Consider the following 27,162-nt stretch of genomic DNA (forward strand, 5'->3'; position numbering starts at 1 on the left):
TCTCTGTCCATTCTCTTAATTAATGTATTTTTCTTATTTTGAACTTACTATTAATACTTTTACCCCCAATAAGCTTGCGAGGATTTTCATTTTTTTCTTTATTTTCCTTTAAAGAAAAATAATTGTTTTGTTTTATAAATTATATATATATATATATATATATATATATACATATATATATATATATATATATATATATATATATATATATATATATATATATATATATATATATATATATCCACTCCAGAGAGTAACTATTACGTGTGGGAATGGCAAAACAAAGCATTTGACATAGAGGTGAGGGTCGGCCATGTTTGCCAAAAACATCAGAAAAAAAACTTGTCAGGAATAAAGTCGCCTCAGGAAAACAACCGCAATTTCGCTATTTTGTAGTTCTGCCCTACCTCCAATCACACTACTTTCATACACAAAACTTAAGCTTCGTGGCGTAGTGGTTAGAGTTCCCGGCTGTACTCTAAAGCGATCCGGGGTCGAATCCCGCCCAGGGCTGAAATAATTTCAGTATCGCTGCGCTGCGAGTCGTTACTCCAACTCTCGTGGAGTGTGTGTGTGCGTGTAAGGTCACACCATTACCCATAGATCGCTCATATATGAACTCTGACCTCTCTTTCGGGAGGGAAATAGCTGTCGATCACGAGACCAACACGTGAATTACACCTGTTACTTGAGTGATTTTTTTTTTTTTTTAGTAGGAACGACTTCGGTTACAATTTTTTTTTTTTTTCGAATTTCCAAATGTCAAATCACCTTTGCTTTCTATACTCACAAGCTAAATGACGAACTAAGAGAAGCCAAATCTAGAATACGAATATTAGACAAATTGTTAAACTGTGGACTTAGGAAAGTCTAGAATATTATAAGCGAGGTCGTCTCCTAGTTTTTATTCTTTCAAATTCACAACAGTCTTTCAGGATGGATGAACGAAATAACCGGCGTGATCACACTGGTCTATTTTATCTCCGACGGTTGGAGCAAATTTGTAGCCGAAAGCTTTCGCGAAGTAATCAATTTCCTCCTGCATATCAAATTACATTCTATGTCAATTGTTGAGAAATCAAAATAGTTTGCCAAAGTAATTTCACGCCGGGAAAAATTCTGGAGGTTGAAGGAAAAGTAGCCCAGTGTGATAACCTTTTTACTCGCCTGAATAGATACATAGTAGATTGACCCGCACATTCAACGAGGATGACGTAACAAGTTGGAAACGTAGGACTTTTGCTCGACTGAATATATTCGCCTGGTAATAGTTACATCGCGTAAATCGACTATTTACAATTGACCAGGGGTGGGGGAACTTTTGGCACGCGTGCCACAACCTGGCACACTAACGACTTTTTTCCCGTACGCGAAACCCTGGCAGGGTTCACTTTAAAACAAATAACTGATAAATCACCAGTTTCTTTTGTATAACTGTTGGTATGCTGCGCTGGGGGGGGGGGCGAGGAACGGGGCCCTACGAGGTCAAGGGAAGGAGCCCATGCTCGTATACAAACCTATCGTTTTACCCGGTTGGCACGCGAGAAAATTTGCATCAAAGATTTGGTACGCAAAACAATTTGCGTCAAAGATTTGGCACCCAGACTTAAAAACGTTGCCCACCCTTGCTATAGACCAATACATATATACTAAAGCCACTTGCATGCTGCACTCCCAGATTAACCTTCTAAATGACCAACATAAACTTACCAGATAACAAACACTAGATCAGTATTTGGCGCTGGGAGCTCCTTAACAGTTAATTTAACTCAAGTGGAGGTCAAACACGAACTCACGTGCGGCAATGTCGACCACTGGGATATAAGTTGCGCGTTCAAGTGATATTAAAGAAAGAGGGGAGGTGCCAAATGTCACAAGAGAAGAATTGTAATCTAATGTGCAGCATCCGAATTTGAAAGGTGTTTTTCGACATTGGGATAATCTTCATCAGTATCTATGGATTCATATATATATATATATATATATATATATATATATATATATAGATATATATATATATATAGAGAGAGAGAGAGAGAGAGAGAGAATGCGTGAGGGAGAGCATGTCTTGTTTATTCATTAAACATCCTCCTTCTACCTCCCTACCACCTCCTCTACACACACACACGTGCATCTCATCACTGAAGACACAGAGAGAGCCCCGCTCAGCGTCACTCCTATCATGTATGTAATAAAGGGAATTAGCCTAATTAGGTAAATGAAACACACACACACACACACATATATATATATACAGCCTCAGAGACTTACCTAGTCGGTCTGTTCGAGGACACCAACCTGTGCGCTATCCATGTAAGCGTGTTACCATCATGCCCAAGGACATCCAGCTGGCTCGCAGGATCCGTGGCGAGTGTGCTTAGATCATGAGCACGTACGCAGCGGGGGTCGTCGGCAGCAGCAGCATCAGAAGAGCACAGGGAAAGGAAAGGAAAGGAAAGGGAAAGAGAGGAAGGCAGGTAACACGCCACACACCCTCCCTTCACCCAACCCAATCCAAACCACCCTTACCTGCCTTCATTCTCATGCCGACCGACCAACTAACTCCAGCTGGCTCGCAGGTGTAATACCATCCAAATCTGCGTTCACTCATAACTGTTCTGACCTCCCCTCCCCCTCTTTTTTTGTTCTTCAGAAGTTTAGTTTAGTATAACAATGACTGATGTTTACAAATTGGTTTCCACCTTTGTTTTGCCAGTCATAACATGGTATATGTCTCAGGTAGGGTCCGAGAACAGTTATGATCTGACCTTTTTCCTCGTTCTCCTTGTTGTTTTACTCATTCGAGTACTGGTCCCCTGTACCCTACCTCTGGTGCTTAAGGTTATAATGTACTACTCCGTAGTGCTCATACTAATTGCCCACTCCGTCCTGAGATTCAGGTTAATTGTTAGATTTAATTAATAGGTGACCTTAGCTGCAGTGTAGCATTGACTATAACTACATGTTGTTACAGATGTAGAATATTGTAGTATATCATTAATGGTCCTACTCTGATATAGTACTCACTCATACATGTTGATACAGCCGTAGAATAATGCAGTATATCATTAATGGTACTACTCTGATATAGTACTCACTCATACTGTTTTGTTACAGTTTAACATTATTTTGTTGTTCCTTTGCTTAATGCAATGTTCCTTTTTGTGATGGTGCTCAATTTTTTTTTTGTCTCAGTATTCCTGTGTGCAAACATTTTAGTAATATTAGCAAAACTATAACAATGTTTATGTGTCATATGTGTACTGACTGGTATTACTCATGTGGTCCCCTTAACCCCCTACGTATGCAGTCTGTGTGACTTAGTGTAGAATAACAATCTGATGAGGACCACAATGGAAATAAGCGTACATGCTTTTTGTGTTATCCTCGGCAATTTGCATTTATTATTCCGAACTGTGTTCTTGTCATTATTTGCACTTCATGTACATTGATTCATTGCCAAATAAAGTCTATCTATGTATATATGTGTATATATATATATATATATATATATACATATATATATACACACACATACACGACACGATGAAGCAGAGGTAGAGTTCCCGGCCGCCACTATGGCGGTCCGGGTTCGAATCCTGTCCAGGGCTGAAATAATTTCAGTAACGCAGCACTGCGGGTCGTTACCCCAACTCTCGTGGGCGGGGAGTTGGGTGTGTGTGTGTGTGTGTGTGCGTGCTTGTAAGGTCACAGCATTACCCATAGATCGGTCATATATATGAGCTCTGAACTCTCTTATGAAAGGGAAATAGCTGTCGATCACGAGTCAAACACGTGATCCATGGCCATGGTGAATCACATACTCGGCGGTGCAGTGGCACCATTCTCGACCGCTAGTTCAGCAGTCCAGGTTCGAGTCCCGCCCAGGGCTGAAAAAGTAACTTTGCTGCACTACTAACCGGCACTCCAACTCTAGTGGGCAAGGAGTTGTGTACTTGTATGTGTGTGTGTGTGTATGTGTGCGTGTGTGTACGCGCACGCGCAAGATCACAGTATTACCCACAGATCGGTCTATATATGACCTCTGAGCTCTCATCCGGGAGGGTAATCACTGTCGATCACAAATCCGAAACTGTGATCCAGTGAGCCGGTAGAGGGCAACCCCCTCAGCTTCCTGAAGGTAGACCCTCCCCCTGGCGCTTCCTTACGCTCGAGAGGGTCCCGTTCCTCCCTTCCTGATCTCTGGCCACCACCACTCTTAACAGTTTCATAAAGTAAACACCAACTCCTGTTTTATGCATAAATACATGAAATAGTACGGGCGCATCAAGGTTGAGGTTGATGGAGGGTGATAACCCCGCGAGTCCATAAAAAGATAGATATACAAATATATATATATATATATATATATATATATATATATATATATATATATATATATATATATGAATAAAAACAACTAGAGGAGGTGAGGTAAAGGTACGAGAACCGATGATGGACTTGCTTTATTTTCATCCCTATGACTGTATGCCTTCGTTTCCTATTGTATTATCATTATTATCATCATCATCATTATTATTACTATTGTTATTATTATTATTTTTATTATTATCATTATTTCTATTATTATTATTATTATTATTGTTATTATTATATTATTATCATTATTGTTTTTTATTATTATTATTGTTATATATTATCATTATCATTGTTGTTATATATTATTATCATTATTATTATCAATATTATTATTATCATTATTATTATTATCATTATTATTATTATTGCATTTCTCATGCTGAGCTATACAATGCACCACATTGGTAAACCCCACGCCTGAATAAAATCGTCTGACGGCACCAAAAATCAAATGTCCGAGTCGTTTGACAGTTGCGAAAACAAAATTGTCTCGATATTTGTGGTGGAATGTACGCGTATCAAAATGTCCTGTGAGAAAAGCGTCTGGAGTAAGATCTGCATTCCCAGAGAATTTGAGGATTGTTTATCTTTACAAGCTAATATTTGGCGGTTTGGGCTGAGCTTAACCTCTCAATAGGAGTATATTGTACGATAATTCACATTATTCGCGTTATGAAATATAAAGTCACTGCTGTATTTATTTATTTTTCACTCTGAATATTAATAGCCACAGAAAATGCGATCAAACCATTTCACAGAAATCGGGGGTCACTCATCTACAACCACAAAATAAATAGAATCAAGATAACTCATGACGCCTACGTAGGCATCATGGTATGGAAGTTAAGAAGCTCATTCTGAGCTAACCTAACCTAACCGATCGTCAAGGTTGGGGCGATATATATTCACAAGCTCATTTCTAAGGTTGCTACTATGTGGGGCTGCTTATCTTGACATGGTACTCTGGCGTTTATGGTGTTTACAACGTCCACGTCTTATTATTGATATTTTTTTATATTAAATTCATTAAAAAAGACCTTATCCATTCCAGATAAACGATTACACGACTTTTTTCTATGCCTTGTCTTTCAGGTTCGAAGATTATACGTTATTTTTCTACTTTTCTCGTACAAGTGGACACGGGGTTGTTTGAGGGGCTATCACACTGAGCTAGTTTTCCTTCAACCTCAGATGAATCAGAGATATCGCCCTCCAATAAAAAAAATAATAATAATAATAAATACAATAAAATCCGCCGTAAAATCACAATAGCAAACAATCTTATTTTTTTTTCTCGGCAGTTTACATAGAATGTCATTTGATATGCTGGATGAAAATTATCTTCCTCCAGTATATCAGATTCCTCCCTGGAAGCTGCGGCTTGCGGATCTGCTTTAACAGTCGGAGGGAAAATGGTCCATTGTGGTGACGCCTTTACTCAAGGTCGCTGTTTCTGTTGCGGGGACGGGGTGTGTGTGGGGGTAATTATTACATGTCATTATTTCACTCAATAGTCACAAACAACCTTGGTATTACTCCGATTAAGCTTATCGTCTCCTTGATCCTGAAGTAGGAGAGTTTTTTTCGTTTTTTATTTTTAGTTTGAATAACACAGGTGTTTGCAGTTGCCAGGTAGAAAATTATATTATCACTTTCATTGCAGTCCGCCTTACACTCATAAGGCCCAGTACATGTATTTTATGAAACATTTTATATATTCTATCTAGTATATTTTATTAAGTATATTATATGAAGGATATGTTATCATTCAAATGCCGTTCAGGGTATACAGCCACTACGGCGGTCCGGGTTCGAATCCCGCGCAGGGCTGAGAAAATTTCAGTATCGCTGCGCTGGAGTCGTTACTACAACTCTGGTGGGCGGGGAGTTGGGTGTGTGTGTGTGTGCGTGTAAGATCTCAGCATTATCCATAGATCGGTTATGTATGAGCTCTGAGCTATCTTCCGGGAGGGAAATAGCTGTTGATCACGAGTCCAACACGTGATCCAAGACCATGGTGAATCACATGACAAAACCCCAATCTGAATAGCAGACAAAGACCCAATAGGAAAATTGGGGCGAGGATATAACCTACACTAACCTAACTTAACCTATTCACTGATTGGGGTTTTGTCTGTTGACCTCATATTCTGTTTAGAATGTCATCGTACTCAATTACTCTTTCTCCTCAGTTCTTAGGTCTGAGACTGAAAATTTTCCTCAACAAAACGTATTCAACTACTCTTTCTCCTCTATTCCTAGGCCTGAGACTGAATTTTTTCTTCGAATTTTTTTTTTCTTTCTGCTACAGTATATCTTACCAATTTTCTGACTACTGGGCTTTCTGACCACACAAGTGTCACCACAATTTTCGCCAGTAAAAATTATCACCATTATTACAATCACATTTATCACTACCGTCGTCTTCTTCACGGTCATATAACGTAGTCCTCAAATTACTAAAATTTCATACATTTGTACTACTTATTTGCTTATCTTGTCTATAACAATTTAAGATACAAAGAGTAATTTACAACGATGAGACTATCTATAAATATGAAATATCATGTGTATATATTTTTCTTCGTACTTTTCTTCTGATTTATTGGAAATAGAATCGATGATATTATCATATTACGTTTTACGGGATAAAAGGAAATTTCGGGTAAATATCTATTAATAATATAAAATAAAACAACATTGTTATTTGTATAAAAAGTTTTCTGCTTTAAAAAGCGAAGTTACTTACGGGCACAGTTTACTTAACTATAGTCATCCATATTGTTTTCTATTGTGTGTACGACGTAAAAAAACGAACATTTCCACACGCTTGAATCACCTTGAAGCAAATTTAACCTGCCCGTACAAACCACCTCAACAAATCATATCATGGTCCAACACGAGATGTCAAAGATATATGTATTTTCTATTGCCCCTTCCTGGAGTCTTTCGTTCGGCCCCAAACGTGTCCACCTCTTTTATACGTGGCCAGGCGAACCATCTGTGCCAGGAGCTATTTAATGATTTTCCTAATAAGACTGCCTCACCTCGTAATGATTTTGGTGTCATGGTTGATATTAAGCCGAGATCCCATCCCCACAAAGCCAGGGGCATTACATCCAACCTTCTAAAACTCGCAATGTGACACAGCACCCTCGTTTGTGACTTCTAATTTCCGACATACGCTCTGTCATTGATTTTGTTCATTGCACATGGAATACAGGATTTATTATAGACTACCTACTGGAGTCTGTTCAGCGTTGATGGACTAACCAAAATCATAACATGCATTTCTTTACCTAGCAGACTTAGCGCAACCTATTTGCAATTAAGGGAAGACTAGGCCTATTCAGGACTGACTTACTGATACAAAATATTTCATAATCTGTCTCTCATCAGCCTATCGGAATTGTTCAAAGTGACACCTCGTGTAACCAGAAATCACAAATATTAAGTTGCTGTTGTTGTTGTCGTTCCCTAGACTGTCTGTCCGAGCAGTCCCGTCTCCCCAAGGAAGGCCACGGCCGAAACTGGGTTTTCCCACAAATCCTTTATAGAGTGGTATGTTGTGTTGTTTGCGTGCATGATTGTGTATAATGCAGTCTTCCATTATGTGTTGTATGGTATGGGGTGAAGTGTTACATCCTGGGCAGCTGTTCACAACACGGTTGTCCAGCCTCTTCTGGTAGCTTAGAAGTGCTGGGTGGTGACCGCATCGCAGTCTGGCCAAGTGGACTCTGTCCTTACGTGGGAGAGAGGATTCAGAAGGGTGGATATCAGGGGGTCTGGCATGCAGCAGTGTGTTGTCTTTCAGTGTGTTAATGGAGCGGTGAGTGATATGATTATGAATATGTTTCCGGAGGCTGGTATTTGGTGGTTGTGGAGGAAGAGAAGAGAGTATCTGTGTGTAATAAAGGTCTTTGGGTGTAGTTTTAATGTTTCTTGGTGTGTGTGGGTGTTCTGCTATGTAGTGTAGCGGGTGTGATGTGTTTGTGGTGGCTGCAGCAAGTGTTTGTGTGCCTCTCATGTCGAGGTGGTCCTTGACTTTGAGGACTTTTGTTTCATGGTGTAAATGGTCTGTAGGTGATGTATTTGTGCAGCCTGTAATTAGCTGCAACGTCTACGTCGTGGGACCACCCCCCAACCCCAAGAGTTGGGGGCCAAACAGCAGCAACTACCCCTGGCCATCAGCTCTACGCAGATGGCACCGATCCCCAAGGAGGAGCTACACCTACCTGGGGGAGTACCACAAATATTAAGTTGCTGTTCATCACGCTGCGACAGAAACTCGCAAGCGTTTCCTCTCTTTCCAGCCAAATAATATCAACCTGGTGCTCCTTGCCACCTGATATAGTTGAAGCGCCCTCATTAGGCAAATTAAAACTTTGATCTAACTCTACGAGGAGCCTAAAACACCAGTTGCATATAACCTACTGCATGCTTGGCACACGAACCACACTTTCGGGCACTTTACTAGCATGTTATTTTGATACTATCCTGCTTATTATTTGTCAACACATTTGCCTGATTGGTAACCTCACCAGTTTAATTTTTATTTGCCATCGACGTGTCAGGTCTTCTCTGAGCAAATCAGAGTTTCCTAATAACATATAACTTCAAGAATATATCTTTGTACTTACACATTTTACTTAGAAGAAAAGTATTTTTTTCAATAATTTGAAAGCTGTACCGCCGTAGTTAGAATGTAAACAAACAAGCATGATAACTTAGCAAGTGAGAAACGTAAGACGAATTCGGAGGAACGTGGCGGAACATGTAAAAGGGGTCCGTGAAAATGAATTCGTACGATATTTTCAAAAAGTTAACCCGCGGTGTTAAATTTGATCACAAGAGATTTAAAGATGACTTCCAAAGACTTGGAGTAAGTTGATTTCAAGCTGTGTAGATACCAACAACTGTTTTATTGAGTTCAGAACAGCTGAACTTCAACTTGCATGGAAAGGTGCTATTTTTATTATATTTGATCATGTTTTGTGGTTTTATTATTTGTAAAGTCCCAGAAACACATAAGAAAGGATATTTAACATGAAACTTAAGTTGTCAAGTAGCACCTAACATAACCTAACCAAAACAAAGTAGAACAAGGCCAAACTTACTTGTTGTTTCCATTTAATTTAGGAGTGCCGCTTCACAGCCACAGATCATGACTAGAACAAATTGACTGAGCCTTGAGAGCTGTTTGTAATGGTAAGGGTAACAATACGGGGGCTTATGTAGGGGTATCATGGGGAATGAAGTCAGCCATGCCTGTATTTTGTATGGCAGAAGAAAACACAAGATTTTAGATTGGTCTAGGCTGTAGGGTCTCTAAGGTGGGGGCACATTGCACATCAACCACTTTAGTATGACTCAAATTCTCACACAGCATTGGCTGCCATATGTAATTTGTATCACACTACTCACATTATAAAATACAAAGTCACTGTTGTACTTCTCTTACTCTGAGTAATAATTATAATAAACCCAGAAAATATTATCAAACCAGTTCACAGAATCTGGGGTGTAACTCATGTACAACTACAAAGCACATATTATCAAGACGCCCACACCAGCATCCTCATGTACCCCACTCATTCCTCATGATGTCTACAAAGCTATAATTTTTTTTCTTCTATACTAGTTACCCAACTTTTTGTGTGAATGACATTTTCTAATCTATTTCAGTTGAAATGTGAGAGGAATAAAGAAGAGCTAAAGAACTTTGGTTGTGGACAGTTACCAGAGAAGGCTCCCTTAAATTTGGAAAATAATGAAGGTGAAGTAAAGATCTCTCCTGTGACATGTTAAGTGGTAGTTCTTGTATCTTTTTCAAACCATTCTGTATCTCATATTTTCGTATAGCCCTATCATTTTCTATTCCCATCACACTCATTGTGACAAATGATGGCTACCTACTTATGGTGGTCTTGCAAAATGGACAACGGAGTTACTGTTTTCAAAACTTGTCATTTTGCTTCTCTTATTCTGATGTACTTTTCATTTGCCTCCTTAGTTCTACTTTGCAACTAGTCTTCATGTTTGCTTTGTTTCTTCTACTACACCCTTCACCTCTTCATTACGTCATTTACTGCCTCACCTTCTGTTCCCATCCATCCTCCTTATCCTTCATACTAACTTTGTGCAGTTTAGCACTTTTTTCATGAACTATACCTTTCTTCTCCTTTTTATTTATTTTATTTTATTTATTTATTTATTTATTTTTTAATCCACTCCTGCACTTTTCTCAGGGTGTGGTATTCTGTCTCCCTTTTTCTGTCCGTCTGCTTTATCTCCACTCTTGGTTTCTGTTCCACTTTATTATTCTCTGATAATCCCCTGCTTTCTCCCATGAATGCTTTTCCAACCAGAACTCTCCCAATCCTCCTTTTGCGTACATTTACATAGTCCCATCCACCACCATGTCCCATTTGTGCTTGCCTTTTTTAAACACTGTGTTTGTAGGGAAGAGGCCAAACGCAGAGTATGGGAGTCCAATATATTGGACTCCCATACTCTGCGTTTGGCCTCTTCCCTACAAAGCTGTTGCAGTCATTGCTGCTTTAAACACTTTGTTTGCTGTCATTGTCTCCCTGTCTAAACACATCTCTAACAGCTTTTCTCTACTATAGTTCTTATCAGATAACTATATTTACATTCCTCCCAGGATTCTAAACACTCTCTTAAATCAATACAAAAAAAAAAAAAGAGAGAGAGAGAGAGAGAGAGACTCTCTCCCTAAACTTTTCTCACAACCAGGGCTGTATGCACTCACAAAAACCCATATCTCCCATTCCAATCTCACTTTTGCTCGAGTTACTCCTCTGTGACACTTCTCATCTCTCAGCATTCTCCTATCTCATTGTTTACCAACAATGCCACTATTCATTAACTCAGCATTTGACCACGAGTAAAGATTTGTCTTGAAACGTAGATAGCTATGCAACTTGGATCTCTACGGGTGTCGCTTAAGTTCCAAAAGTATCAACTGCATATGACTATGCAGCCCCCCAGGTATGGGGATTTTGATTTTCATAATTAACGCATACTTTCAGGAAGTGATGGAGAGAGCACAGACACAAAGGAAGAACTGGCGGAAACTGGTTTGCAGGTCATCGAAGGAGTATCTACAAAAATCCCGTCAGAGCGTCGTAAGAGAAAAAGAAAACATAAACGGACACCTCAGGAGATACGGCAGGAAGAGGCATGTTGTCATTAATTCTTCCACGGTTGAGGCCGTTCTATCAGTAGATGTAATACATACATATACCAAAGGCTTTTTTCCCCCCTTATAAGAGAGGTAGCCAAAAGACAAAGGCATAAAAACCACTCCCACCCACTCCGTCCCTAATACACTCCACTCCCCTCCACCCTCCCTCTTATCTTGGCACCTCCTGGATGACAGGTCATCCCTGCATCTCACCCACTGCCCTGGGTCAGAAGCAGTGTCACAAGACACAGCACATCCATAGCAAGGCCGCTTCATTAAATCAGTGACCCCCTCTCTCCGTCCCCACATGCAGAAAAGGAGATGGGAAGAAAACCCTTCGGGCTGGTCAGATTTTTGCTCACACATACTCCCTCATCAATTACATCTACTCCTAGACCCTTTTATGCCTTTACTCAAAAAAGGCATAAGAGGGTCTAGGAGTAGATGTGATCACTAAAATAATTTGAAATGACAGATACTGATAAAGTAGAAGGGAGAGCCTGCTAGTGATGGTCCTGCAAGAAATAGAAGAGTGTTATCCCCCTTGGTGCTTGTCTTGAGAATGTACCGATACCCTCACCTCTTATCAGGAGATGTGGATCCAAGGAATTGTTGCTCAGTTTCTGGATAGGGCCTAACGTCTTCTAATCAACTGCGGATGTGCTGTGTGACAGGGTCTAACGTCTCTTAATCAACTGTGGATGTGCTGTGTGACAAGGCGTAATGTCTCTTAATCAACTGTGGATGTGCTGTGTGACAGGGCCTAATGTCTCATAATCACCTGTGGATTTACTGTGTCTCTTGCATATCTTCTGGCCCAGACAGTGGGCACAGGATAAGGTTGGACCTTAATTCTAAAGGAACTAAGATAAAAGGGGAACAAATGGATGAAGGATACAAGTGCCATCAGTGGGAATGGGTACATGCTGCGCCATACTACCTGCCTTATAAGGGGAAAGAAACCTATTAGTAATTACATAGATGTATTAAGTCAAGGAAGCTCACTGGCTGAGCAGGATAGGGTGTCATTACTTGCAGCGAAGGTTGAGGAGATGGCGGTTCGAATCCTGCCACCGGAGAAGTTGAACCAAGGGCATGGTTCATTAAATTCCACGCTATAAAGCCCTCTGTGAGGGGCACCATCCTAGCCTTCCGATAGGGGGGAGTTTGTGACGTTAAACCATATCATCATCATTAAGTCTTAATGTACTTATTCTGTTCACAGATTAACCATTTTAGGAACAAGAATAGAATTCATGTGTGGGGAAGTGATATTCCAGAACCTTGTGATAACTTCGAAAAAGTAAGTTTGTCAAAATATCTTCATGTAAGTCAGTGAGTATAACATTAATTGATAATTGTACAAGTTGAGCAGATTATATTTAAACAATATATGTTATACTTGGAGCTTGGTGGCTGTATACAAGGGCATGTCTGGTTAAGACACTTGATGTATAGAAGTTGTAGTCATGCCAAAAGAACTCCAACAAAAACATTAATGCCAAGACACCTCCCAAAGCATGTAATAATTGGGGGGGAAAAAAGAGGGAAAAAATTGAGTATTTTTAATATAGAATATTTATTTTCTTCTGTTATAGCTGAAAGAAGAGTATGGTGTCAGTGAGACAATAGTGACAAACCTCATCACCCAAGGATATATGTCACCAACACCTATACAAATGCAAGCTTGGCCAATTCTGCTTCGGTCGAGGGATTTTCTGGGATGTGCCCCCACTGGGTCAGGTCAGAATTGACAAAAAAATTATTTTTGTGGTTTTAGTCTGTTTATAGATCAAATGACTGCTCTTGCCCATGAAATCCTATTACCAGATGAGGTGAAGGCAGTTATTAAAATGATGAGAACAGGTAAGGCACCTGGGTTGGATGGGTGTCATGCAGAATGTCTAAAAAATAGGGAGGCACGGTGAAGTTAGAGTACAGGTGTAAATGAGGTAGTGAGGGGTACAGATAAGGGGATGGGGAAAGTAGGGGGACTCAGGTTACATGCCCTTGATATATATATATATAATTTTTTTTTTCAGGTAAAACTGCTGCTTTTCTTGTTCCCATACTTCACCACCTGAAAGGTCCCCAGAAAAAGGGTTTTCGCGCCGTTGTGGTGTCCCCCACTCGAGAACTTGCCAAGCAGATACACAGGTACATGAGATTGTTGGGATAATTGTTTTGAACGAACGAACGATTACATCCCAATGGGGTAGGGAAGCCTTTATCCTTTTATCTTGTCATCCATGAGGTTACTGTATTTAGCTCGTGCGACTCTCTCTCTCTCTCTCTCTCTCTCTCTCTCTCTCTCTCTCTCTCTCTCTCTCGCTCTCTCTCTCTCTCTCTCTCTCTCTCTCTCTCTCTCTCTCTCTCTCTCTCTCTCTTCTCTCTCGCTCTCTCTCTCTCGTCTCTCACTCGTCTCTAGTCTTTCTCTCTCGTCTCTGGCTCTCTCTCTCTCTCTCCCTCTATTCTTTCTCTCCTCCCTCTCTCCCTCTCTCTCTCTTCCAAAACCGCCCCTCTCTCCCTCTCTCTTCTCTCTCTCTCTCTCTCTCTCTCTCTCTCTCTCTCTCTCTCTCTCTCTCTCTCTCTCTCTCTCTCTCTCTCTCTCTCTCTCTCTCTCTCTCTTTCTCTTGCTCTCTCCCATCATCATCATAATCTATCTATATACCAAGTCCCTTTTCCCCCTAAAGGGAGATGGGGGGGGGGGTAGGGAGTGATTATGTGTGAATGATATTTTGCCGCAGCCCGAAGGAATCTCCCCCCATCTTCTCTTTTTCTGCATTAGGGGACGGAGAGGGGGGTGTCAACGATTAAGTAAAGTGGCCTTGCTGTGGATGTGCTGTGTCTTGCTGCATTGCTTCTGACCCAGGCAGTGGGCGGGATACAGGGATGACCCTTCATCCACTAGGAGCTAAGATGAAAGGTCCGGTGGATGGAAGTGGAATGGGTGGAGAGGGGTAAATATCTTTTGACGTGGTTACCTCCTTTGTAAAGGAGGAAAAAGCCCTCAGTAAATAGATAGCCAAGGCACACACTCATTCCACCTGCATTCACCACCCAATGCCGTTAACAAAAGTATTATACCTATTTCAGTTAACATCTTCACTTTCAGGATGGACTCAATGATTTTGGCCATTGCCAGGCTGTTTTGTTCAGTTCAGTTCAACCCTATAGTAGGACGGATGATTACGTTTGCCAGTAGGTTGGGTTGTGTGAGGTGAATATTGGAGAGAATACTATCACCTCCTCTATCCATCTTCTGAACCCGTCAACACTGTCATCTTTGACAGAAGGTGCAGTGCTGAACCAGGCCCAATAGCTCTCTATCAGCTGATGCTGTTTTCCTCTGTTTTTTCACAAAGATAGCCAGAAACCAGTGACACTTCTTCTCCTCCTCATTTTCCTCTTCCTCCTTCTCCTCCTCATTCTCCTTCTCCATCTCCTCCTTTTCCTTCTGCTCCTTATCCTTACATGATTACAAAGGATTACAAAAGAGGAGCATGACAAACAGGAGACCTTTTGGACCAATTAGGTCGCATGCAAAAAATTATACACATACATATATATACCAAGGCTTTTCCCCCCTTACAAGGGAGGTAGCCGAAAAGAAAAAGGCATAAAATCATTCCCACCCATTCCATCACCAAATACACTCCACTCCCCTCCACAAAAAATTATAATAGTGATAAATAAAAATAAGTAAATAGGTAAAGTTAATAAAAAAATGGGTAAATAGTAAATAATAATAAATGGACTGATAATAAATAATCATACATACATACATACATATACCAAGGCTTTTTCCCCCTTCCAGGGAGGTAGCCAAAAAGGGAAAGGCATAAAAACACTCCCACCCATTTCATCCCTAAATACACTCCACACCCCTCCCACCCTTCCTCTCATCTGAGCACCTCCTGGATGACAGGTCATCCCTGCACCCTGCCCACCGCCCTGGGTCAGAAGCAGTGTCGCAAGACACAGTACATCCACAGCGAGGCCGCTTCATTTAATCGGCGACCCCCCCCTCTCCGTCCCCCTTTGCATATAAGGCGAGGACGGGGAGAAATCCCTTCGGGCTGCGTCAAAATTTACTCACACATACTACCCCACCCCCCACTTCCCCGCCCATTCCTCCTCATGCAGTCACAACATCATCCATATACAACCATTCTCCACTCACCTCTGTCTTCCCGTCCTCTCCCTTCCTTCCTCAACAGACATTCCCCTCTTTCCCCAAAGCCCCCTTCACCCCATCCATCCACCTCATCCTAGGACGTCCCCTCATGTTCACTCCCTCCACATCTGCCTTCCATACCTCTTTTTACTAGTCTTTCTTCACTCATTCTTTCCATGTGTCCAAACCATCCTAATATTCTTTCATCAACCCTATCTCCCAAATCCTTTTTCACCCCTGTTCTCCTCCTCACCTCCTCATTTCTCACACTATCTAGCCTAGTAACCCCCACCATACTTCTCAGACACCTCATCTCAAACACAGTCAATCTCCTTCTCTTCTTCTCTTATGTTCCACGTTTCTGCCCCATACAGTGCTGTTGGCACAATCACTCCTTCATACAGTCTCCTCTTCGCATCCATTCCCAAATGTCTATTCCTCATTACACTCTTTAAACCACCAAGGCATTTACTCGCTTCTCTCAATCTACATTCTACCTCCACCTTCACTCCACCTTTTAATAATCAAATGAATAATAATGAACAGACAAGCAATAACAAACTAATAAATGATATCAAATGAATGGCAGGCATTACAACATATTGCTTAGATGTTTATCTAAACCAGGGGTGTGCAACCTTTTTTCCCAAAGGGCCACTAGTCACTACTCTGTTGGTATGGAGGGCCACATAACCTTACTATTTCATGTTATTTACTATGATCGAAGACATATTATGTGAGATTATACTGATAAAGATAGATAAGTAGTTTGTTACTGATTTTATTTAAAGTGGGATCACAAAAATAAGAATTGTCCGAAACAAATGTATTTTCCTTACTATAAATGAGCAAATTTATCTTCTGTCTATTATTATAATGTACAAACATAAATAATTACTTAATATTGGTTAACTGGGTTCATTATCATAAGAATGATTAAACACAGACATTTTCCTGACCATCAATTAGCAAATGAAAGGCTACCCTCTATCTGAGGGCCGCATTATAGCTTATTTATTTTTAGGAGAAAGGGAGGGAGGGCCGCAATGAAAGCCTTTGAGGGTCGCAGGTTGCACAGGGCTGATCTAAACAAATCTTAAAGCTTCAAACTGAATTACATTGCACTGCCTCAGCAGGAAGTTTATTCCATTCATTAACTACACAGTTGGCGATATTGTTTCTGCCCACTTCCAAATTAAATCAATCATAATGCAGGGATGGGTGCATTCTTTGGCTGGCTACCCCCCTTAGAAAGGGAAAGAATCCTATTGGTAGATAGAGTTATACATACATATACCAAAGGCTTTTTCCCCCTTACATGGAAGGTAGCCAAAAATCAAAGGCATAAAAACCACTCCCACCCATTTCATTTCCCATATATTCCACTCCCCTCCACCCTCCTCCCTCCCTCTCTCCTATCTTGGCACCTCCTGGATGACGGGTCATCCCTGCATCCTGTCCACTGCCCTGGGTCAGGAGCAGTGTCGCAAGACACAGCACATCCACAGCAAAGCTGTTTCATTAATTTGGTGACCCCCCCCTCCCACCTTCTCTGTCCCCTCATTCAGAAAAGAAGACAGGGAGAAATCCCTTTGGGCTGCGTCAATTTATTTCTCATAAATACTCCCTCATCCCTCACCCACTCCCCCTCATGCATCACAGCATCATCCAGACACAACCATTCTCCATTCACCTCCTTCTGTCCATTTATAAAAAAAGAAATTAAAAATATTTGTTGGAGGCAAAGTTGAGTAGGAAGTATGTTATAAGCTTTCTAAGGAAGAATATTTTAATAAATACTTTTATTATTTGTTTTGGGTTAACAGAGAGTGCACGAGACTGTCAGAAGGCTTGGGTCTTCGCGTCCACATTATCAATAACGTCAACAAAGCTAAAGAAAAATTTGGACAGCAGTCTGCACAAAAATTTGGTGAGTATGCTGTAAAATGTGATCATAATATATGTACCAAGAGACTCTTTCCCCATATAAGGAAGCCGGCCAAGGCACGCACCCACTCTCACTCTTAGCTCCTCATGGATGAAGGCAGTGGCGATTCTAGGACTATGAAAGTGGGAGGGCCAGTTTAGGGCCAACATAGATGTGAGGGGGCTTAGGAGGTTAGTTGCAAGCAAAATGAACCTTCATGGGTGGGGGAGTTCAGGAATATATATATATATATATACATACATACATATATATACATACATATACATACATACATACATACATACACACTGAATGGTTCCCAGTGATCAATTAATATCTTTTTCAACCACATATCACTTTTAATTCCATACCATCGCAAATGAGACTGAGAGTCGCTTGAAGGAGGCATCCGTTGGAAATTGAAACATGACAAGCCAAGGATTCGAACCCAGCTAACCCATAACAAAGTTAAATTGATGTAAACCAATATATATATATATATATAATATATGTATAATATATATATATATATATATATTATATACGTACATACATACATATACCAAGGCTTTTTCCCCTTTCCAAGGGAGGTAGCCAAAAAGGGAAAGGCATAAAAACACTCCCACCCATTTCATCCCTAAATACACTCCACACCCCTCCCACCCTTCCTCTCATCTGAGCACCTCCTGGATGACGGGTCATCCCTGCACCCTGCCCACCGCCCTGGGTCAGAAGCAGTGTCGCAGGACACAGCACATCCACAGCAAGGCCGCTTCATTTAATCGGCGACCCCCCTCTCCGTCCCCCCTTGCATATAAGGAGAGGACGGGGAGAAATCCCTTCGGGCTGCGTCAAAACTCACTCACACACACTACCCCACCCCCCACCCCCCCGCCCATTTCTCCCCATGCAGTCACAACATCATCCATATACAACCATTCTCCACTCACCTCTGTCTTCCGTCCTCTCCCTTCCTTCCTCAACAGACATTCCCCTCTTCCCCAAAGCCCCCTTCACCCCATCCATCCACCTCATCCTAGGACGTTCCCTCATGTTCACTCCCTCCACATCTGCCTTCCATACCTCTTTTACTAGTCTTTCTTCACTCATTCTTTCCATGTGTCCAAACCATCCTAATATTCTTTCATCAACCCTCTCTCCCAAATCCTTTTTCACCCCTGTTCTCCTCCTCACCTCCTCATTTCTCACTCTATCTAGCCTAGTAACCCCCACCATACTTCTCAGACACCTCATCTCAAACACATTCAAACTCCTCTCTTCTTCTCTTATGTTCCACGTTTCTGCCCCATACAGTGCTGTTGGCACAATCACTCCTTCATACAGTCTCCTCTTCGCATCCATTCCCAAATGTCTATTTCTCATTACACTCTTTAAACCACCAAGGCATCTACTCGCTTCTCTCAATCTACATTCTACCTCCACCTTCACTCCACCTTTTCCTGCTACACTTGCACCCAAGTATCTAAAACTATCCACTTCCTCCAGTCGCTCTCCCTTAATGTTCACTTCCAGTCTACTGCCACTTTCACCCCTTGTACATCTCATCACCTTACTTTTACCCACATTTATCTTTAGCTTTCTTCTATCACATACTCTCCCAAACTCTGCCACCAGCTTCCTCAGTCCCTCCTCTGACCCTGCCACAAGCGCAGTGTCGTCCGCAAACAACAGCTGGCTCACCTCCCACTTTTCTCCATTTTCTTTAACCATCTCCAATCCCTGACTCACTACCCTAGCATTCACCTCTCGCACCACCCCATCCATGTATAAGTTGAACAGCCAGGGCGACATAACGCATCCTTGACGAAGTCCCACCTTTACTTCAAACCACTCACTCTCTCCATTTCCAATCCTAACACATGCTCTACTACTCACATAAAAACTCTTGACAGCTCCCAAAAGCTTTCCTCCTATCCCATAAATCTGCATAACCTCCCACAGTGCCCCTCTGTCTACCCTATCATAAGCCTTTTCCAGATCCATAAAAGCCCAAAAAAACATCCTTCCCCTTTCCTATATATATATATATACAGTACTACCTCTCATTAATGGACTATAAGGGGGGTAAAGGTGTGTGTTGATGTGAATTCCGTTGATTTGGAGTGGTTTTTGGGTGGCATTGTGATTGCACAGCACTAAACAACAGCACCAAAAACACAGCAAAAACACCGCAAACACAGCTATTTAACGTCCGTTCATGAGAGGTAGTGCTGTGTATATATATATATATATATATATCTAAATATATATATACATATATATATATATATATATATATATATATTTGCAGTAATTCACAAGGCACACGTGAAAATAATATGCAGAAAAAACCACTGGGAAATAAGAAGCTTAGTCCGAACGTTTTCGTCTATTTAAGACATTATCAAGGAATACACAGTTACAGAGACAAAGGTGGATATATATACATAAAGTAAAAGACAAGCTAGGAACATGGGAAGTACACACAAGATGCTTCACAATCAGGTAGAGCTGATGTTTACATATACGGACGTTGGTCCATGACGTTACGTCACCCCCGCTTAGTAGCACTTGGAGAAGTTCTTACAATTTTATCAATAACAAATCATCAAGTTTAAATAATCCTAAACTAAAATTGATATTATGGTCAAAGGTTTGTTTATTATGGCGGGATTCGAGGCTGTTTCTTTCTAATAAGGATCTACAAGAAATTACTACATTCGAATTATCCCAGTCAATAGGATGATTGTGGTCTCTTACATGGACAAAAAGGCCACTGGAACTTTGCCCACTCCTTACACTATATTTGTGCTGATTTATCCTAGTTTTTTTTAAGTCTTTACCAGTTTGGCCGATATAAAATTTGTTACATTTAAGGCATGGAATAGAGTAAACACAACCCTCGTTTGCTTCAGGTGAATTTTTAATGAGCTTACTTTTTATAGTATTATTTTTGAAAACCAAGTTGATGTTGAATTGTTTGAGAATATTAGGCAGACCAATTAATTTCTCACTGTAAGGAAGAATCAAAAGGTACTTTTTGTCAAATACTTTTCTTACGTGTGAGGTGTTATGGAAAGTTTTGTAAGCCATTTTATGAGAAGTGTTTACTAAGTGCTTTGGATATTTTAATTCAGAAGCTATGCTATATATCTTCCTCAGCTCATCATCCAAAAATTCCAGGCTACATATCCTGTAAGCTCTAAGGAACATAGAACTAAAGACAGAAAGTTTTGTCTTCTGATGATGAGCCGAGTAAAAGTGGACATATGATGCGACATTAGTAGGTTTTCTATAAACGTCATATTTAAATTGTTTACCATTTCGATGAATTAAAATATCCAAAAATGGCAACTTATTCTCTATTTCTATTTCAAAAGTAAATTTGATTGAAGGGACCATACCATTTAGTTTTTCAAGAAATAAATCTAAGTTACGATTAACTGGCCAAAGACACAAGATATCATCAACATATCTTTTCCACACGTAAGAAAAGTATTTGACGAAAAGAACCTTTTGGTTCTTCCTTACAGTGAGAAATTAATTGGTCTGCCTAATATTCTCAAACAATTCAACATCAACTTACATACATACATACATATACCAAGGCTTTTTCCCCCTTCCAAGGGAGGTAGCCACAAAAGGAAAGGCATAAAAACACTCCCACCCATTTCATCCCTAAATACACTCCACACCCCTCCCACCCTTCCTCTCATCTGAGCACCTCCTGGATGACGGGTCATCCCTGAACCCTGCCCACCGCCCTGGGTCAGAAGCAGTGTCGCAAGACACAGTACATCCACAGCAAGGCCGCTTCATTTAATCGGCGACCCCCCCTCTCCGTCCCCCTTTGCATATAAGGAGAGGACGGGGAGAAATCCCTTCGGGCTGCGTCAAAATTTACTCACACATACTACCCCCTTCTCCCCGCCTATTCCTCCTCATGCAGTCACAACATCATCCATATACAACCATTCTCCACTCACCTCTGTCTTCCGTCCTCTCCCTTCCTTCCTCAACAGACATTCCCCTCTTCCCCAAAGCCCCCTTCACCCCATCCATCCACCTCATCCTAGGACGTCCCCTCATGTTCACTCCCTCCACATCTGCCTTCCATACCTCTTTTACTAGTCTTTCTTCACTCATTCTTTCCATGTGTCCAAACCATCCTAATATTCTTTCATCAACCCTCTCTCCCAAATCCTTTTTCACCCCTGTTCTCCTCCTCACCTCCTCATTTCTCACTCTATCCAGCCTAGTAACCCCCACCATACTTCTCAGACACCTCATCTCAAACACATTCAAACTCCTTCTCTCTTCTTCTCTTATGTTCCACGTTTCTGCCCCATACAGTGCTGTTGGCACAATCACTCCTTCATACAGTCTCCTCTTCGCATCCATTCCCAAATGTCTATTTCTCATTACACTCTTTAAACCACCAAGGCATTTACTCGCTTCTCTCAATCTACATTCTACCTCCACCTTCACTCCACCTTTTCCTGCTACACTTGCACCCAAGTATCTAAAACTATCCACTTCCTCCAGTCGCTCTCCCTTAATGTTCACTTCCAGTCTACTGCCACTTTCACCCCTTGTACATCTCATCACCTTACTTTTACCCACATTTATCTTTAGCTTTCTTCTATCACATACTCTCCCAAACTCTGCCACCAGCTTCCTCAATCCCTCCTCTGACCCTGCCACAAGCGCAGTGTCGTCCGCAAACAACAGCTGGCTCACCTCCCACTTTTCTCCATTTTCTTTAACCATCTCCAATCCCTGACTCACTACCCTAGCATTCACCTCTCGCACCACCCCATCCATGTATAAGTTGAACAGCCAGGGCGACATAAGTAAGCTCATTAAAAATTCACCTGAAGCAAACGAGGGTTGTGTTTACTCTATTCCATGCCTTAAATGTAACAAATTTTATATCGGCCAAACTGGTAAAGACTTAAAAACTAGGATAAATCAGCACAAATATAGTGTAAGGAGTGGGCAAAGTTCCAGTGGCCTTTTTGTCCATGTAAGAGACCACAATCATCCTATTGACTGGGATAATTCGAATGTAATAATTTCTTGTAGATCCTTATTAGAAAGAAACATCATCGAATCCAGTCATATTAAACAAACCTTTGACCATAATATCAATTTAAGTTTAGGATTATTTAAACTTGATGATTTTGTTATTGATAAAATTGTAAGAACTTCTCCAAGTGCTACTAAGCGGGGGTGACGTAACGTCATGGACCAAACGTCCGTATATGTAAACATTGGCTCTACCTGATTGTGAAGCATCTTGTGTGTACTTCCCATGTTCCTAGCTTGTCTTTTACTTTATGTATATATATCCACCTTTGTCTCTGTAACTGTGTATTCCTTGATAATGTCTTAAATAGACGAAAACGTTCGGACTAAGCTTATTTCCCAGTGGTTTTTTCTGCATATGTATATATATATATATATATATATATACATATATATACATATACATATATACATATATATATACATATATATATATATATATATATACATATATATACATATATATATATATATATATAATATATATATATATATATATATATATATATATATATATATATAATTATTATATATATATATATATATTTTAAAATAGTATATGCAAAAAAAAAACTTGGGGGGGCCAGCTGAAAAACTGGTGGGGGGGCATGGCCCTCCCAGCCCCCCACCCCCCCTTGAATCACCACTGGATGAAGAGTTATCCCTGTTTCCTGCCACCCACCGGAGTCAGGAGCAATGCAGGAAGACATAGTACATCCACAATAGGGCTGCTTCACTTACACAGCAACCTTACCGCCTCGTCCCCTCATGTGGAAATATATTAGCACATCTAGCTGTTACTAGGACTATTTCATGTTGAATGCAAGCATGCCAGTGATTATATGCATACATACATACATACATATACCAAGGGCTTTTTTCCCCCTTACAAGGGAGGTAGCCAAAATCAAAAGGCATAGTTGTACTCCCACCCATTTCATACTCATCCATTCCACTCCCATTCACCACCCCTCCCTCCCTCCCTCCCTCCCTCTTTTCATAGCTCCTCCTGGATAACAGGTCATGCCTGCATCTCGTTCATCACCCTGGGTCAGAAGGAAGCAATGCAGCAAGACACAGCACATCTGCAGCAAGGCCGCTTCATTTAATTGGTGACCCCCTGCCCCGTCTCCTTGTGCAGTAACATTGAAGACAATGAGAGATCCCTTTGGGCTGCGTCAAAATATTATTCACACATAACCACTCCCTAATCCCCCCCACCCACCCACCCACTCCCTTCCATACATCACAGCATCATCCATACACAGCCATTCTCCACTCAACTCTATCTTCTGCCTTCTCTCTTCCTTCCTCAACAGACATCCCCCTCTTGATCAATGCCTCTTTTACCCCATCCATCTCATCCATCCATCTCATTGTATGCACTTTGCATAAATTTTCTTCATACTGAGATTGACTTTCTGTGTCGAGCAAAGAAGCGAGGGGGCGGGATAGTGGGGAATGATGTGTGGATGATATTTTGATGCAGCTTGAAGGAATTTCTCCCCGTCTTCTCGATTTTCCGCATGAGGGGACAGAGAGGGGGTCACCAGTTTATTGAAGTGGTCTTGCTGTGGATGTACTCTGTCTAGCTGCATTGCATTAAGACCTGGGCATTGGGCAGGAGACAGAATATGACCCTTCATCCAAGAGGAGCTAAGATGAAAGGGAAACCAGGGTGGTGGATGGGAGTGAATGTGTGTCTTTGACTTGGCTATCCCCCTTATAAGGTGGAACAAATCCTGGGTATATAGATAGACAGATAGATATTGACTTTTGTAGGGTTACAGATATAAATGTTAATTAAACTTATTAACTACCAAGCATTTCATTCTTACAAGAAACATTTCAATATCAAGTGTTAGCCATAGCTGGTTTTTCAGCAAATTATTTTCTCGTTTTATAATTTTCAGATGTTTTGATAACAACACCCAACAGACTTGTCCATCTTCTTCAGGAGGAAAACCCTTCGATTTCCTTGTCAAAGTAAGTGTGATTTTTAACTTTTTTACATCTCTCATTTCCTCGGGGGATTTTCAACAAAATGTAAATAAAGATAAAAGAAATAAATCATGTATGACCTAGGATAGAAAAATAAATTAATAAATACCAAGAAATAATACATACCTTCAGCTTTGTAGTACATACATATACCTAAGGCTCTTTCCCCCTTACAAGGGAGGTAGACAAAAGGCATAGAACCCACTCCCATCCATTCCATCCCCTACATACTCACTCCTCTCTACCATCTTCCCTTCCTCTTATCTTGGCACCTCCTGGATGATGGATCATCCCTGCTTCTTGCCCACTGCCCTGGGTCAGAAGCAGTATCACAAAGACACAGCACATCCACAGCAAGGCCACTTCATTAATTCGACAACCCCCCTCTCTGTCCTCTCATGCAGAAAAGGAGAAGACAGGGAGAAATCCCTTTCAGACTGCGTCAATTGACCTTGGATAAAAAGAAAAAATAAATAAATAAATACCAAGAAATAATACATAACCTTCAGCTTTGTAGTGATGTAAGTTTGAAGACAACGTAGACTTTTGTTGAATAGGCAGTGGTTTTAGAATTCAGACAACATAATTTTATTTCACTGACCCAAACTAAGTACACTTTGATAATGTTGTCTATTACATGTAGTAACACTGCATTATGGTCAGTCAATTTATTTCCCCAGATCTCTTGCCAGAGACTCAAGGTTCCCACAAAATGGGTAATGGTCGCTGGGTGTAGTTACCTTGCTGTCCCACTCACTCACTCACTCTCTCTCTGTCTCTCTGTCTCTGTCTCTCTGTCTCTCTCTCTGTCTCTCTCTCTGTCTCTCTCTGTCTCTCTCTCTGTCTCTCTCTCTGTCTCTCTCTGTCTCTCTCTGTCTCTCTGTCTCTCTCTCTGTCTCTCTCTGTCTCTCTCTCTGTCTCTCTCTCTGTCTCTCTCTCTGTCTCTCTCTGTGTCTCTCTCTCTGTGTCTCTCTCTCTGTGTCTCTCTCTCTGTGTCTCTCTCTGTGTCTCTCTCTGTCTCTCTCTCTGTGTCTCTCTCTGTGTCTCTCTCTGTGTCTCTCTCTGTGTCTCTCTCTGTGTCTCTCTCTGTCTCTCTCTCTGTCTCTCTCTCTCTCTCTCTCTCTCTCTCTCTCTCTCTCTCTCTCTCTCTCTCTCTCTCTCTCTCTCTCTCTCTCTCTCTCTCTCTCTCTCTCTCTCTCTCTCTCTCTCTCTCTCTCTCTCTCTCTCTCTTCATTACAGGTACATCAGAGAAGGACATGGTAGAGATATAGATGTGGTAAAGAGGGTACTGATGCAATATGAAAACAAACAGCAAGAACACCACATGCTGGTTTTCCTCTCAGTGAATTGACGTGATATATCTTGTATCTTTAGCCACTTCTGTACAATGATGCCTACGTAGGCATCTTGAGGTGTGAGTGGGTACATGAGGATGCCGGTGTCAGTATCTTGATTATATTTTTTTTTATAGTTTTACATGAACTATTCCTGGATTATGTAAACTGGTTTGATCACATTTTCTGTTTATTATTATTACTCAGAGTAAAAGAGAACGAGTAATACAGCAGTGACTTTGTATATTATAATGTGAGCAGAGTGATGCAAATTACATATGGCAGCCAATGCTGCACATGAGAATTTGGGTCATACTGAAGTGTAACATTAATATAAAACCTCTCAACCTAGCCATTTCCTCTTTTTATGTTTTTCTTCCATTGCAGTGTTGAGTGGTTGGTTGTTGACGAAAGTGACCGACTCTTTGAAACAGGGATTAAAGGGTTTCGTGACCAACTTTCTGTTATTTATCAAGCTTGTTCATCGAGCAATATCCGAAGGGCACTATTCTCAGCAACTTTTGCCTACGAAGTGGAACAATGGTGCAAACTTAATTTAAATGATGTTGCCATGGTCTCCATTGGAGCAAGGTAAATTAACTATGTAAGGTTTGTTTTTTTATTGAGGATTTTGATTATTATATATTCATATGATGGCTAGGAAGCTCGCTGGCTGAGCGGGTTAGGGCGTCGTTACTTGCGGGGAAGGTTGAGGTGAGGGCGGTTCGAATTCTGCCACCAGCGAAGTTGAACCGAGGGCATGGTTCATTAAATTCCACGCTACAAAGCCCTCTGTGAGGGGCACCACCCTAACCTCCCATATCATCATCATATGATGGCTACCTTAAAGGACCACCTATTATATGCTACCATCATTGTTTTTATTTTATATATCTTATCTATGAAGTATTGTTTGCATAATTGTATATAATCAATACAGTAGGGGATTTTTAGAGTGGAGCAAGGTAAATTAGCTATATAAGGTTTGTTTTTTATTAAGGATTTTGATTATTATTTATTCATAGGATGGCTACCTTGAAGGATCACC

General features: G+C 40.9%; 2 protein-coding genes across 3 annotated transcripts in view; one reads left to right on the forward strand and one right to left on the reverse strand.

The window, feature by feature from the left end:
* Positions 1 to 1,868, reverse strand: part of LOC143020808 (arylalkylamine N-acetyltransferase-like 2) — a 15,984-nt gene extending 14,116 nt beyond the window's left edge. The window contains exon 1 of the mRNA XM_076177586.1: positions 1,711 to 1,868. The gene's annotated coding sequence lies outside the window, so the exon portion shown is untranslated. The remainder of the gene's footprint in view (positions 1 to 1,710) is intronic.
* A 7,062-nt stretch (positions 1,869 to 8,930) lies between these two features.
* The window catches only part of ais (DExD-box helicase 52), a 30,518-nt gene continuing 12,286 nt past the window's right edge, over positions 8,931 to 27,162 (forward strand). The window contains exons 1-9 of one of the 2 annotated variants that reach the window (XM_076177587.1): positions 8,931 to 9,262; positions 10,066 to 10,156; positions 11,433 to 11,581; positions 12,813 to 12,890; positions 13,186 to 13,330; positions 13,630 to 13,744; positions 17,591 to 17,694; positions 24,693 to 24,765; positions 26,502 to 26,705. In XM_076177587.1, coding sequence (XP_076033702.1) covers positions 9,176 to 9,262; positions 10,066 to 10,156; positions 11,433 to 11,581; positions 12,813 to 12,890; positions 13,186 to 13,330; positions 13,630 to 13,744; positions 17,591 to 17,694; positions 24,693 to 24,765; positions 26,502 to 26,705 — 1,046 coding nt within the window. In that variant the 5' untranslated portion in view covers positions 8,931 to 9,175. Of the gene's footprint in view, positions 9,263 to 9,542; positions 9,589 to 10,065; positions 10,157 to 11,432; positions 11,582 to 12,812; positions 12,891 to 13,185; positions 13,331 to 13,629; positions 13,745 to 17,590; positions 17,695 to 24,692; positions 24,766 to 26,501; positions 26,706 to 27,162 lie in introns of those variants that run through there. The other variant, XM_076177588.1, reaches the window with a different exon arrangement.

Source organism: Oratosquilla oratoria, chromosome 40 (assembly GCF_046742065.1).
Source record: "Oratosquilla oratoria isolate Oo_2021 chromosome 40, ASM4674206v1, whole genome shotgun sequence".
Classification (NCBI taxonomy): domain Eukaryota; kingdom Metazoa; phylum Arthropoda; class Malacostraca; order Stomatopoda; family Squillidae; genus Oratosquilla; species Oratosquilla oratoria.